Here is a 14,097-nt window from a genome sequence, read left to right as displayed (position 1 = left end):
GAGTGACCGACTGAAAGGGAACGTCTCGGTTACGTATGGTACCCCTCGTTCCCTGAAGGAGGGAACGGAGACGTCACGTCCCGTCGCCACAGCTCCTGTACCACCGCTGAGGGGCCGGGTTACCGGCTTGGCTCCGAAGCGAAAAGCTGAATATGCGCTGCATCTGCTGCCTACTTATACTCACGCTGTGATCAGCAGCAGCTGGATGCAATAATCGCATGCCAATGTGCATTGGCTCGTTTAGTTTACACTCTAAGTAGATTGGTCCCTCTAAGCGAGATCCCAATTTCGTTGGTCATCCGACGTGACGTCTCCGTTCCCTCCTTCAGGGAACGAGGGTTACCATACGTAACCGAGACGATCTTATCTTTACAAATGCTGTGCATAAATATTCTTCAGCTTCTGTATTCGCAAACGATATCAGTGACCACTGTGTTGTGGCAGTAGCCAGAGATACAAAGCTATCAAAGCAGAATCCGAGAATTATAACTAGGTGTTTTATGAAATATTTTAATGAGCAATCTTTTTTATATGATCTTGCTCAAATTGATTGGGATAAAATTACTTTAATTCCAGATGTGGATTGTGCTTGGGACTATTTTTATAATAGTTTTATGCCAATTATTAATAAGCACGCACCTTTGAGAAAACATAGAGTTAAACACCGGGACAATCCTTGGTTTTCAACTGCCCTATATGATCTTATCCAAGAGCGTGATGCAGCATGGGCTAAGGCCAGACAAACACATTTAAATTCTGACTGGCTACATTTTAAGCAGCTTCGTATTAAGTGGACAGTAGCGATTAGAAAGTCTAAATCTGATTACTTTCTTGACAAAACTACAGAAAATCTGACAAATCCTAGGAAGCTGTGGAAGAATATTAAAGTCCTGACCGGTAACAAAACATTTACAAAGCTTCCCCCTTGTATATTGACAGACTCTACTAAAATTACAGATAAAAAGCAAATGCTTAATAGTTTTAACAGTCACTTTATTGTATCAGGGTCTTTATTTCCAATAAGTAATGATATGACTTCTGATTTAGAATTTCTTGAAGCTGAACATAACTTATGGACAAGAGAGTTTGTTTTCCAACAAATTTCTCTCTCTGATGTTTATTCTGCTTTAAAATAATTAAATGTTAATAAATCGTCAGGTCCTGATCATATTGCTCCGCTGTTTTTAAAACTAGCTCTTTTAATTGACTTATCAAAGGCCTTTGATACTGTGGATCACAACATATTATTAGATAGGCTTAGATGGGTAGGACTATCAGCACATGTTATTTTATGGTTCACTGCTTATTTAAAGAACCCAATGTGTCCAGGTGGAAGGTGTTCAGTCAGACCTTTTAGAGGTTGTTAAGGGAGTTCCGCAAGGATCTGTGTTGGGACCATTATTATTCAGTATATATATAAATTGCCTTGATTTTAATATTGATAAAGCATGGTTCCATTTTTATGCAGATGATACTATTGTATACTGTTCAGCTCCCTCTAAACAACCATATGTGGCTGCATTGCAGTCTGTTTTTGATATTATCCAAAACAGGTTTCATGCTTTGAAGTTGGTTTTAAATGTTGAAAAAACTAAATGTATGCTATTTTCAAATTCTAGAACTTCTTTAGAGAACTCGGTTGTCCTTCAAACTTCTCAGGGGAGCCAAATTACCTGTCAGAGTACAAATATCTGGGTATTATTATTGACAACAAATTACGTTTTGGTCCACATATTAAGTATCTGAGTAAAAAATTAAAGAAGAAGTTAGGGTTTTTCTTTAGAAATAAGTCATGTTTCCCATTTAAGGTGAGGAAAAAACTAGTGTCCGCTGCATTTTTACCGATTCTCGAATATGGGGATGTGGTTTACCAGCATGCCCCTTCTTACCTTCTTTCTTCCTTGGATGCTTTGTATCATGGTGCTCTGAGATTTATTACTGATTGTAAATTTTCAACTCATCATTGTGATTTATATGAAAGAGTTGCGTGGCCTTCCTTGAGAATACGGAGAAAAATGCACTGGCATTTGTTGATATATAAGGCAATTTTGTGTTATTTGCCAAAGTATCTCTGTTGTTTTATACAAAGGACTTTAATTGGAAATCATTCATTGCGTTCTCAATCAATTTACAATCTCTGTATACCTTTTGTCAGAACTGAGCTTGGTAAAACCTCTTTTAAATATGCTGCAGCCTCAGAGTGGAATCTTCTTCAAAAGGAGATGAAGTTACAAAACTTGGTGTCTTATAATTATTTTAAGTCTTTATTATGTAATCTTGAGAGCAACTTAATGGTGTGTAATTGTTTTTAACTGGTTATATGTTGGTTTTGTAATGTATGTTGTAACTACGTTGTTTATTTGTATATGCAAACTCGGCTGCCTATCTTGGCCAGGACACTCCTGGAAAAGAGATTTTAATCTCAGTGAGCCTCTTCCTGGTTAAATAAATAAATGAAATGAATGAATCTTCCCCACTGCTGTAAAGTTAGCAGTTTCACTAAAATGCTATGCTTTTAGCCCTATGTGACGTCTGTTTTTATATTGTTTGTCAGCACACATAGCCTAAGTTGCTATGTATCTGGATCAACTAGCCAAGTAGACAAATGTTTATTCATCATAACCATGCTAAAAATAAGTCAATAATGTTAGCTGATGCTAACTGTCTAGCTAACGAGCTTGCTGATGCTAAATTGAGGTAATTTTTTTTTTAAATAAAGTCCAAATATTTTTATTCAACCACCTAGATAGAATACATCTGAGGGAAAAAGAAAGGATGTAATGTTCAGAACATGGTAACTACAGTAATTATCAAAGTGGGTAGTGATGCCCTCTGGGGGCATTTGGCCAGGGGTGTTTTTACACCACAGACAAGGTTTGAGAAGAAAAAAAATCATTATGAAAATTTTATTATATTTTCCTTATTATATTCATTATTTCCTTATTGGTTATTTTGGGAAAATCCCATGTATTTTGAGCAGTAGGATTATAAAAAAATACATGTTAATAAAAAATTAAATGATAAAAGTAGCCTATATAAAACTGCAAAATAAGCATTCATCTATCGGTACTTTTTACTTAATTACATAAAAAATCAAGTACCTTTGTACTTTCACTCGAGTAAAATTGAAAACTGAGTACTTTTAATTTTACTGGAGTAATATTTTATTATACGAATCTGTACTTTTACTCAAGTACTTGATTTGTGTACTTCGTCCACCACTGCTGCAGTATGCATAGTAGCTCTCATTTCCAAGCTCATGCATGAGACGGAAAGACAGAATCTGTTCTCAGGACTTTTATATATGCTATAGATCTACCTGATTTATTGTCATGATTCTGTCATGATTTTATGCAAACCATAAAAGCACAGTCCTTAAGGCATCAAAATACTCATTTCAGAACAATCCAAATGATCTCCCATATCATCATAACATTCACTAATTGGTAGTTCTGGGTATCCAGCATCCAACTTTAGCGCTGTGACACTTGATCGCAAAAGCTAATGAGCTGTTTTGTTCTTTTTCCTGAGATAACCTGTGCTGTCATACTATTTTTTTTATTTTTTTTGTCAGGTGAAAATGCAAATCTTACTGTGTGCCATCATATTGCATGCTCATAGTACTTTTTGTCAGCATAGGCCACGGTTTAAAGCAATTACAGAGGCTTGGGGAATGTGGATGGAAAAACACTCTGTACAGAAATCATTTGCAAAACATGCACTGCACTGAAAGCAAATATCTCTATCTATCTGTCTGTCTGTCTGTCTGTCTGTCTGTCTGTCTGTCTGTCTGTCTGTCTATCTATGTACACACACGTACATAGTTATTTTTTATATAAAAATAAAGAAGCAAATTGCACACCACAAGACAAATAAAATAGATACAAATTAAATATTAAATAAACTAGTTTTTCTAATACAGTGGGTTTAACATGTATACTTTATTTAACATATTTTGTTGTTTGATTAACATTAATGAGTCCGACAGGTATTTAATTAGGCTGATGTCGCTTTAAGACCAAGTGGATGTAATATACTGACAAATATCCGGTTTTCACCCACCTGTTTACATTCACTTAAGCCATAACCGACTGTATTTACATGTGATACTCCACACAATGGACATTTTGACAGCTGTGTATGTATTTGACAATTAAGGCGCAAGGAGAACTGATCGCAGAACTGGGATCGCGCGGGTGCACATCCGAGAGAGCGTTTCTGTTGTGTGCCATTCAGCGTGCTTCCGCCTATCTATCCCACCTTCACTTACTGCAAGTTAATCGATAACAAATTGTGATTGGATGGTAATGCTGCCTTGAAATTTAAGCATAGTCAAACTAAAATATGAAGTTTGTGAAAACTTGGATATTTGAGTTGACTAAATTGAAAGTTTTAAGGAAGCACGGACACTCATTTTAAAAAATAACACGGGTGGAGAGTGAAGTTTTCGTTATATTTAAGAAGAGGTCATGGTTACATTGTTTATTTTAACAGCACAAATCGGCACAAATCAAACACAAACAAAAAGCATCGGTTTGGAGGGATTTGGAAGGCATGGGGTGGAGAGTGACGTCACTGCCCCATTTTGTATTTGTTATTTCTGAGGATGGGAAATAGATACAGTGTAAATTTGAATGGCACAAACCAGCACAAATCGAGCACAAACGAATGTCACCATTTTGGAATGATTTATATTGCATGGGGTGGAGAGTGACGTCACTGTTCATAAAAAGTTTATTTTCTTTATATAAAAGAAGCGGTCATAGTTACAGCATTTCTTTTAACTGCACAAACCAGCACAAATCGAGCACAAACGAACCACACTGGTTTGGAGAGATTTGGACGGCATGGGGTGGAGAGTGACGTCGAATTCTGTTATATCTAAGGAAGTAAAACAGATACAGCGTTTGTTTTAACGGCACAAACCCAGCACAAATGAACTGCGCTGATTTGGAGCGATTTGGGCAACATGAGGTGGAAAGTGACATCACAATGTCAAAAAATAATGTTTAATATCTCAAACACCAAACCAGCACAAACGTTCATTTTTGCGGCACAAATCAGCACAAATGTATAGCACAAACGAATGGCATAGTTTTGGTGATTATTTCTTTTTATGGGGTGCCAAATTCACAGAGGTAGAAGATTGAAGGTCCAGCAGATTTGCGAAACAAAAAAAGCAAAGAAAGCAAAAAGAAAAAAAGCATATAAATTAAAGGATTAGTTCACTTCCAGAATGAAAATTCTGTCATCATTTACTCTCCCTCCACTTGTTCCAAACCTGTATGAGTTTCTTTCTTATGTTGAACACAAAAGATGATATTTTGAAAAATTTTGGTATCCGAACAATGGTAACCATTGACTTCCACAGAATTTTTTTTTTCCTACTATGGAAGTCAATGGTTTACCATCAACTGTTCGGATACCAACATTTTTCAAAATATCTTCTTTTGTGTTCAACATAAGAAAGAAACTCATACAGGTTTGGAACAAGTGGAGGGAGATTTTTGTCCAAAAAATCCTCTATTGTGTGATGTCATTACAATTATTTATCTGCTCCCGATCGAGATGGAGCGTCCCCAAACTCAAATTGTAAATATGAAACATGTTTGATATTTACAACTCTTGATTAGAGACACGATGGCCAATGAGAGTGAGCAAGCGTCACCAACCGGAGGTTGCTTGCTTCTATAGCTGAAAATTGTCAGCCACAAACATGCCATATAAGCAAAATACATCACCCATATTCTTTTTATACTTTGTTTTTCACTGTGAAACAGAACGTGCAACAGGAGAGCTAGCTGACAATGCTGATTGTCCTCTATTTGTTATTCTTCTCTAGTCACATTTGATCTCGCGAGTCTCCGTGAGATTGCGTGTCACTGTGAAATCGTTCCTACAATCGACAAGTGTGTGGTCTCGCGGTTTGGTCGAATCGTCTAGTGTGCACGTTCAGAGGATTATAAGGCTAAAAATCTGTTGAAACGGTCTTCATGTCTGTGGTCTCCCATGGTTTTAAAATCGTTGAAGATTTGAAAATCGTCTGGTGTGTCCCAGGCCTTAGTTTCAGTTACCATGGACATTAATTAATGAGCACACCTGTTTGTATTTAGTTCATCACCATTGTGTATTTAAGTTGCTCACTTCCTCTCCTTCATTGTCTGTGTCAATGTTTGCATGCTGTCTCGAGTTTGTTAAGGCTTTGGAGTTTGCTATATTAAATATTACTTTTATTTATGCCTAACTGTTCTTTTTTATCATCTTGGACAAAACATGACATTTATAGTATAATGAAATAATTATGATTGTTATATGATTGTTAAAATGTATTTTTGTTAAATACTTGTTTACAGTACAGTACAGTAGTAATGCATTTATTTATTTATTTGTTTAATTTCTATAATTTTAATGATAACTACAAATATTTTCATTTATTATTATTCTGTTTTTGAAAGTGTTTTATTTGTCTACTGTTGCAGTGCCTCGTTCAATACTGCGCCCTACCTGGGACTGGAGGACCAAACCTGAGAGCCGAGACTTTGATGAGCTCAATCACATACTGCAAGAGAGCAAGAAGCTTGGCAAAGCGCTGGAGAACCTGTCCCGCAGTAAGTGACCGGACAACTGTGGAGTTGTTTTTAAAATTAAAAATGTTTAATTCTGTCATTAATTAATGCCCCTCATGTTGGTCCAAACCCGTAAGACCTTCATTCATCTTCAGAACACAACTTAAGATATTTTTGATGAAATGCGAGAGCTTTCTGACTCTCCAACACAGCTGAAACATTTTATGGCCCAGAAAGGTAGTTAAGACATTGTTAAAATAGTCCATGTGGCATCAGTGGTTCAACTGTAAAGTTACGAAGCTGCCAGAATACTTTTTGTGCACTAAGAAAACTAAAATAATGACTTTATTGAACGATTTCTTTTCTTCAATGTCAGTTTCCGCCACTATTCACGAGAGTACCACGACACATGCATGTGGTGCTGATGACACAGTAGCCGATGTTTTGACGTAGAACCCGGATAACTGACACGGAAGAAAATAAATTGAATAAAGTCGTTATTTTTATTTTCTTTGTGCACAAAAAGTAGTCTTGTAGCTTCATACGGTTGAACCACTGATGCCACATGGACTATTTAAAGTCCTTAATACTTTTCTGGGCCTTGAATGTGTCAGTTGCATTGTTGTCTATCGAGGATCTTTATTTGTGTTCTGAAATTAATCCGGGACCCGACTGGATTTTTTGCGTTGCGGGATTAAATTCCCAAATAAAACACGGTAGCGGTCGGTAACTCTGGTGTAATTTGAATGGGAGCGGGCGGTCTAACAATATCCCGTTCCCGACATCCATTTAGAACAGCATATCTGTGCTTTATTCTTATGGACCACTGGTACAGCTTGCGCTTAGAACTGTTATGTTATGCTTTAAACGTCACGTGTTTTAATTGTGTGGTCTGTGCGCAACATGTGCATAATGATGCTCAGAGCAGGCTGTACCTGTGGTAAATATACGGCCCTCAGACAGAACAGGCAGGTTGTCGATGAGTGACAGAGCATAAGGATGGAGCAAAGTGTGGATGCGCTTTCATTGAAGGACGTTCAACTCGGTTTTGTTTATATTTTGCTTAGCCTATAATTTTAAATGAAAGATGTCCTATTTATTTATTTTTCTCTGCGACACTTTTCCTACTGTGTTAACAGAGAAATGTCAAACGAATTTAGTATTTTGACAAGACGAATAAAAATAGCTAATAGGCTTTTTTTGTACAACCTACAATTTTATTTATTAATTTTTTTTTATCTCTGCGACACTATTTCCCTATGGTGTTGTCAATGTTAAATGAATTGTATCCTGACAAGACGAATAAAAATAAGAAATACAATTTTTGTACAATTTTATTTTCTGACTTTTTTTCAAACAAATAAAACAAATTTTGTGTCTTAAGATAATTCAAGTAAATGTCAATAAATTCAAGACTCTTGACAAGACGAATAAAATAACATCCAATTTTGTGCAGACTACACCGTTTTTTTTTATTTTATTATTATATATATTTTTTTATTTGTCAGCCTATCTTTCTTTCTTTCAGTAGCGGAAATTTAAATGTGAGATTCTGGAAACGAGATCTAGTGAGGTCTTCTGTATCTTTTGTGGGTTTAAAGTCAAGAGGAAAGCTTTTTATTATTTAGATCAGCCAAACAATTCAGAAGTATAGTATATGCAAGGTACCCCCTTTGTTATGTTGTATTTTATTTGGAATCAGTCCTACAAAGGGTTCTTCTATTTTCTCAAACACTTGCTCTTCGAGTGATTCATGTTGCGCCTCAGTGCTGGCAGCTACGGCCACCAACCTGAGTCTGTGCCCCCTCCTCCTGTGCCCTAGTTTTGTACTCTATGCTATTAAACCCTTCCCTAAAATACCCAGCCCTCCCAATCTTAACATGGGCAGCCCTCAACCAGACAGCTAGAGCTGGTCCAAATATATTCTGCACCATTCTCTCCATCCGCATATTCAAAGCTATAATTGTCAGGAAGCCTGAAGCTGTGCAGCCAGATGCTTTTTTTCTCACTTCTGTTCAGTGTAATGTAGATGTGAAATACAATTTTGTGCAGACCTTTTTTTTTTTTTTTTTTTTTTTGTCAGCCTATCTTTCTTTCTTTCAGTAGCGGAAATTTAAATGTGAGATTCTGGAAACGAGATCTACATTTAGCAGGAACGGTCAGTCGGGAAGAAAATTATTCTAAGCGGACAGTGGGTGAACAGAGTGAGTATATAGCGGGAGCGGGTTAATGCGGAATAGAACCTTGCGGGAGCGGGTCCCGCGCAGACCTCTATTTGGAACGACATGTGGGTGTGCAATTAATGACAGTATTTTCATTTTTGGGTGAACTATCCCTTTAAGAAATTAACTGTGTAACTGTGAAATTTCTCTATTTTTAAAAAATATTCAAAAATAAACTCACTGTGTTGCAGCTAAAGGCTCTCTGGGTCAGTGGTTCTCAACTGGTGGGTCATGACCCCAAAATGAGTTGGAGGTCTATTCTGACAGCAGGAAAAAAGCAATGCCAGAAGCAAATAATAAAAAACGGCTAACTATAAATAAACTAAATAAATAGGCTTATCAACTCCATATTAAAAATATATATTCAAGGTACTGTGTTGGGCCATCATGAATTCTGAGTCCTGAAAACCAGTTGAGAACCTCTAATTTAGAGTGTCCTTTAAACTATTTTCTGAAGACATTGATTTGTGAATTATTTCCTTTGCACAGGCATTGCTGTTTCTGATGACTTTGACCTGGTATGATGCTTTTTATTTCTTTTTATCTGATATGCTATCTTGCAGTAATAGAAATCAAATACTGTTATGAATTTGTTTAGGAGATGAAGAAAAGCCTAGTTTGATTGTGGTTTGTGTGTAGACTCGAATAAAAAAAAAAATCAAAAAGATGAAGAGAGAATCCAGCTAAAACATCTGCCTTAGTCATATTTCTCAGAATACAGTACATTTTTTTTTAAACTTTAATAGCCTGTGTCTTTTTGGCCGTTTGCCCAGGCTTCCCTCTGTTCCAATTTTGGTATTTCAAGTGAATATTAAAACATTTAGCTATTAATGCAAATTAATTTCTTCCTGTACCACTGTTATAGAGGACATTTTCTCATAATTGCCTGTTGCTGATAAACTACTGCAAAAATGTAATGTCAAAGCTGAATTTTTTATTACTGCTCACCATGCGTATCCTCCATTAAAATCTATTCACCGTAAAAATGACTGGCCACACAAGTAGCTTGGATAATGAGTCTTTCCAAGATACTCCAACATCAGTCCTTTTAATTATCACCTCTGTAATTGATTACTCCTTTGCATAACCACAGATTGCTTAATGTTTATGTTTCTCCGTTCCTCTCTCCTTTTCTGTTTGTCACACCTTGGCCTCCTTTTCAAAGGACCCTCGGGCATATAACTCAATAGTGAGGCCGCGGGTGGGGGGTGAGTGGGTGGGCCGTGAGGAGGAAGATTCTGACCCCCTTGCGGCTGAGATGATTCAGCCCCCCGTCCCAAGAGCCAAAACTGAGGGTTGGGTGAGCAAAGACAACAGCCCTGTTGGAAGGTGAGACACACTTATGTATTTAATTGGATTAGATACCAAAAAGAGATCTGCAAACAAATGGTAGTACATTATATGCTTGTCTTTTGAAACCCTTAAGACTTACTTTCCTTCTTTGAACACAAAAGGTAATAGACAATACCAAATTGTCCAGGCTGTTCAGCAATAGACTTCAGCAGATCATTTTGCTAAACTAACACAATACAACAAGACAAAGAAATTAGCTAACATAATATAGAAAGTTACCACAGTTTAAAAAAAATGTAATTAAGTTTATACATTATATATATACACACACACACACAGTATACCATTTTATACTGTATGCATTATAAATAAAATAAATAAACACAAAGAAAATTAGAAAATAAATGTCTGCTGTGGTTGGCAGAACTTTATTGTACAATTATATATAATTTTACATGCTAAGATATTTCACTTAAATTTACATTAAAAATGTTTTGTATCAACTGAAATAACAAATTTGAGTAATTTGGTATATTTTTACCTTTATATTATACTGACAACACCCTTAAAATACAGGTGGTAAAGAGAAAGACACATGATGAATCAAAGCTCAGCACATGTAGCTTTTCCACAAACTGAGGTAAATACTAATATATATATATATATGTTGTATAATGTTATACAAAACACCATCAATTTAACACATGACACTAAAATAATGCAATACACAACTGAAAAAAATAGGCATAAACAAAGTTTATATAAAAGAAAAACTGTCAATTAATTGTTTTATGCTGTAAATTATAAGATTGCTTATTGAAAATTACATAAAACCTCCCATTATAGACCTTTCATAATTTTTCACCTATAAAGTAATGGTTTTTACCGTACCATTTTTACAATCTTTTACTGTTAAAATTATTATCATTTTGTATAGTGATGACTTCAGAATACTCAGAATATAGTGCATTTGTCATGTGGATTATTTTTATGATCCTTTATGGTGCATTTTTGTTGTTTTGAAGATTTGACATCCCATGGTCCCCATCCACTTTCATTGAATTTAAGAGATTGTATTTGTATGAGCGTTTCTCTTCATTTTTACTTCCTGTTAAGTTGTTGAAAGGAAAGATCATGACAGCCCATCACATTCTAATTTGTTCTAGAAGATAAGGGAGTTTATTTACATATAAAAAGTGTCGTAATAAAGTGAGCCAGAGTTTAATAAAGCCTATGTCATACTGTATAATGTACTTTCTCGCAATATCTCCATAAAGCTGAGATGTTTTGTCAGGTTTTTTAATCAAAGAATGCCATAGCCTCTGGTAACCCCGCATAAATCCCTGGAGGGGAAAAGTTCTTTGAATGTGTCTGCATCACACAGCTATATCTTTAAAAAAAGCAATTGCCGCTTCTCGACCCTTTAAATGCATTACCAGGGTGATTTTAATTGGCTGGTGTTTGAGTGGAGGGCAGAGGCTGGCCGCAGAGAATGCGGCTAATTAGAAAGGATCAGATATTAAATAATAAATCCTATTCAGAAGCCGGCTGACAGAGGAGACTTCATTCCATTAAAATATTCTCTCACTTGATTACAGTAAATTATGGAGCCTTGGGTCGATACCGCAGGCGTTCCCAGTGCACATAGCTCTACAAGTGCTGCCAGAGACTTTCATTACAAAGGACGAAGGCAATGCTGCTGTGATCTCTAGCCTTAGTCCTCGTCAGTATGAATGAATCATTACAGGAGTAAACGCATTCTCCTCTAGCATTGTGCCGTTGGCCTTCTGCTGTTCATTATGCATGTTTAGACTTTTGAAGGTACAACAGTTCATTACAGTTGATGCTAGATGATTGTGGTTTTTATAACAAAACATTGAGCAGTGGATTGATTTATACTGAATATATTTATTAGGGCACGTTTAGGATGTGGCGATGTTGAGGATTGAATTTTATTTGTGTTTTTATTGTGTTTAGGTGTCATTGAGAAACGCTTTCGTTTGTTTTTTTTGCATGTGAAGTTTTCTGCTGATGCTGACGTAATACTGCACTAAAATACTAAATGACAGAGTTTATTTATGTTTTACATTCAGCTCTCAATTTTGATCAATTTAATGCATCCTTGCTAAATAAAAGTACAAGTTTCTTTAATAAATCGTACCGACCCCAACCTTTTGAATGGTAAAGTACTTCCAATAGTACTTTATGAACCAGTTCTTTTTAGTAAATCAGAAACATACAGTGCGATCAGTGTATTTTGATTCCCAAGCAAATGACTGTTATTAATGTTTTTTTTTTGTTTGTTTTTAGTGAGACATACAGTGTGGCCAGATGGCTGTTATTAACCCCTTTTAGTGAATCAAAAATATACAATGCAACCAGCGTATTCCTACTCCTGAACACTGTAGACTGTAAAATATTCCAAGGTTTCTAGCTGTAAATGTATTTCTACTGTATCAGTATTCTCATCTTGTTAGCCCTTGCTATGGTGCTTTTATAAAGTGTTTTATAGAGTTTTTATACCCCAGTGTTTCCTGTGTACATTGAAACCCATAAGTGTTTTTTTTTTTTATAACTGATGATAATAGTGCTCTGCTCTCATCCAGGTTATGTTCTTCATGTTTAAAGCAGTGTCCAAGTAATCAGTGTAGCTTGCCCACTGTTGGTAAAAATAATCACTACAGTACAAGTACATTTTAGTCGGGCGTTTTTTGTGTTGCTTTGTCATTCAAGACATGAATCTGCACGTCCAAAACCCCATGAGTAGGGGATACAGATCTTCTCAATATCCCTGCACACGTGTTGAAGCACAGCAGGGCTGTTTTCAACACCTGTTCTGCAATTTGACACAGAGGAAGAAAATGGCAGCTCTCTGTATAATGACCACCGCCTTCCTCCTTCTGGAACAAAACTGTTTTCCTTCATAACCTCACCCTAGAACAGCGAGGCTCTCCGTAGCTGTCAGTCTTCAGGCGCTGCAGACAGACGGTGGAGGACATCTGGGGGAGTGTAGAAGCTACTGGGAAATTAGGTGGAGGCAGAGGTGGATTCTGGGAAGGGTTATTGTGACTGATTATAGAGATCATAAAGCCCCAGTGTGGGACATTCCCTTTACACACAAGCAACATATTATAAAGCTTAACCCCCTCGTTCTCTCTCTTTTTTTTCTACCCTCCTCCCTTTCAGTTTCCATCTAACCCTTACGTTCCACATCGCTCTTCTTTCCTTACATTCGTAAACATTCCCATCATCCCACTCTCACTGCAGGGATCCAGTCAAAGACATTCAAGGGACCTAAATGCTACAGTATACTCCGCTGAGACCGTTGACACTTTTGCAGCTCCTAAAGTGCCTACTTTAGTTTTGATTAAGGGCTGGGAGTCAATCCCACTGTTCTTGTGGTGGCATCAGATATTTAGTGTTGTAATTACCTTATTTGCAGCAGCTCCAGAATGATTAGTCACATGGGATTTACAGCTCAGGTGACTGGCTCAAAAAACATCTTTTGATTCTATTGATCAAGAAGACTAGTTAAGATTATTTAAAGATACATTTTTTTTGAAGCATCATTAATCCAGTAGGTGGCAACCAGTGTCTTTTTGAGTCACTGAATCATTTTCTCAAGAAATTTATAATTCTAATTCAAAAGTAGATCATGACTGAAACAGCACTTTCTTCCCATTTTTATCATCTGGTAGCTCTTGCATCAGCGTTATCATGGTCAGTTCCAAGAATTCAATTGTTGTAATAATAATAATAATAATAACAACGTCAACAATAATAATTATTATTATATTGATTGATTGAAACAATATACATGTAACAGCGCTAATTTTATACCATTTATCCATCTGGTAATTATTGGAATCGATTATAATTATCAATGTCAGTGTTTACTTATTTATACTCCAAGCCTTGTTTGGAGGGAAGGTAATAAAACATGGTTACAAAAAATAAGTTCAGGAAAATTTGATTTTGCAGGCTTTGCTTGTCTTATGTAAATAAAGTATCCATTA

At 36.2% G+C, this 14,097-nt stretch overlaps 1 protein-coding gene across 1 annotated transcript in view; it reads left to right on the top strand.

The window, feature by feature from the left end:
- The window catches only part of LOC107566197 (uncharacterized protein C8orf34 homolog), a 119,788-nt gene that overhangs the window by 31,505 nt on the left and 74,186 nt on the right, over window positions 1-14,097 (top strand). The window contains exons 4-6 of the mRNA XM_016251571.1: window positions 6,480-6,608; window positions 9,278-9,306; window positions 9,954-10,117. Of these exons, the coding sequence (XP_016107057.1) occupies window positions 6,480-6,608; window positions 9,278-9,306; window positions 9,954-10,117 (322 nt within the window). The remainder of the gene's footprint in view (window positions 1-6,479; window positions 6,609-9,277; window positions 9,307-9,953; window positions 10,118-14,097) is intronic.

This window comes from Sinocyclocheilus grahami, unplaced genomic scaffold (genome assembly GCF_001515645.1).
Source record: "Sinocyclocheilus grahami isolate Dianchi unplaced genomic scaffold, SAMN03320097.WGS_v1.1 scaffold1055.1, whole genome shotgun sequence".
NCBI lineage: Eukaryota > Metazoa > Chordata > Actinopteri > Cypriniformes > Cyprinidae > Sinocyclocheilus > Sinocyclocheilus grahami.
The sequence above is the reverse complement of the archived record's forward strand: the minus strand, read 5'-3'. Positions and strand labels throughout refer to the sequence as shown.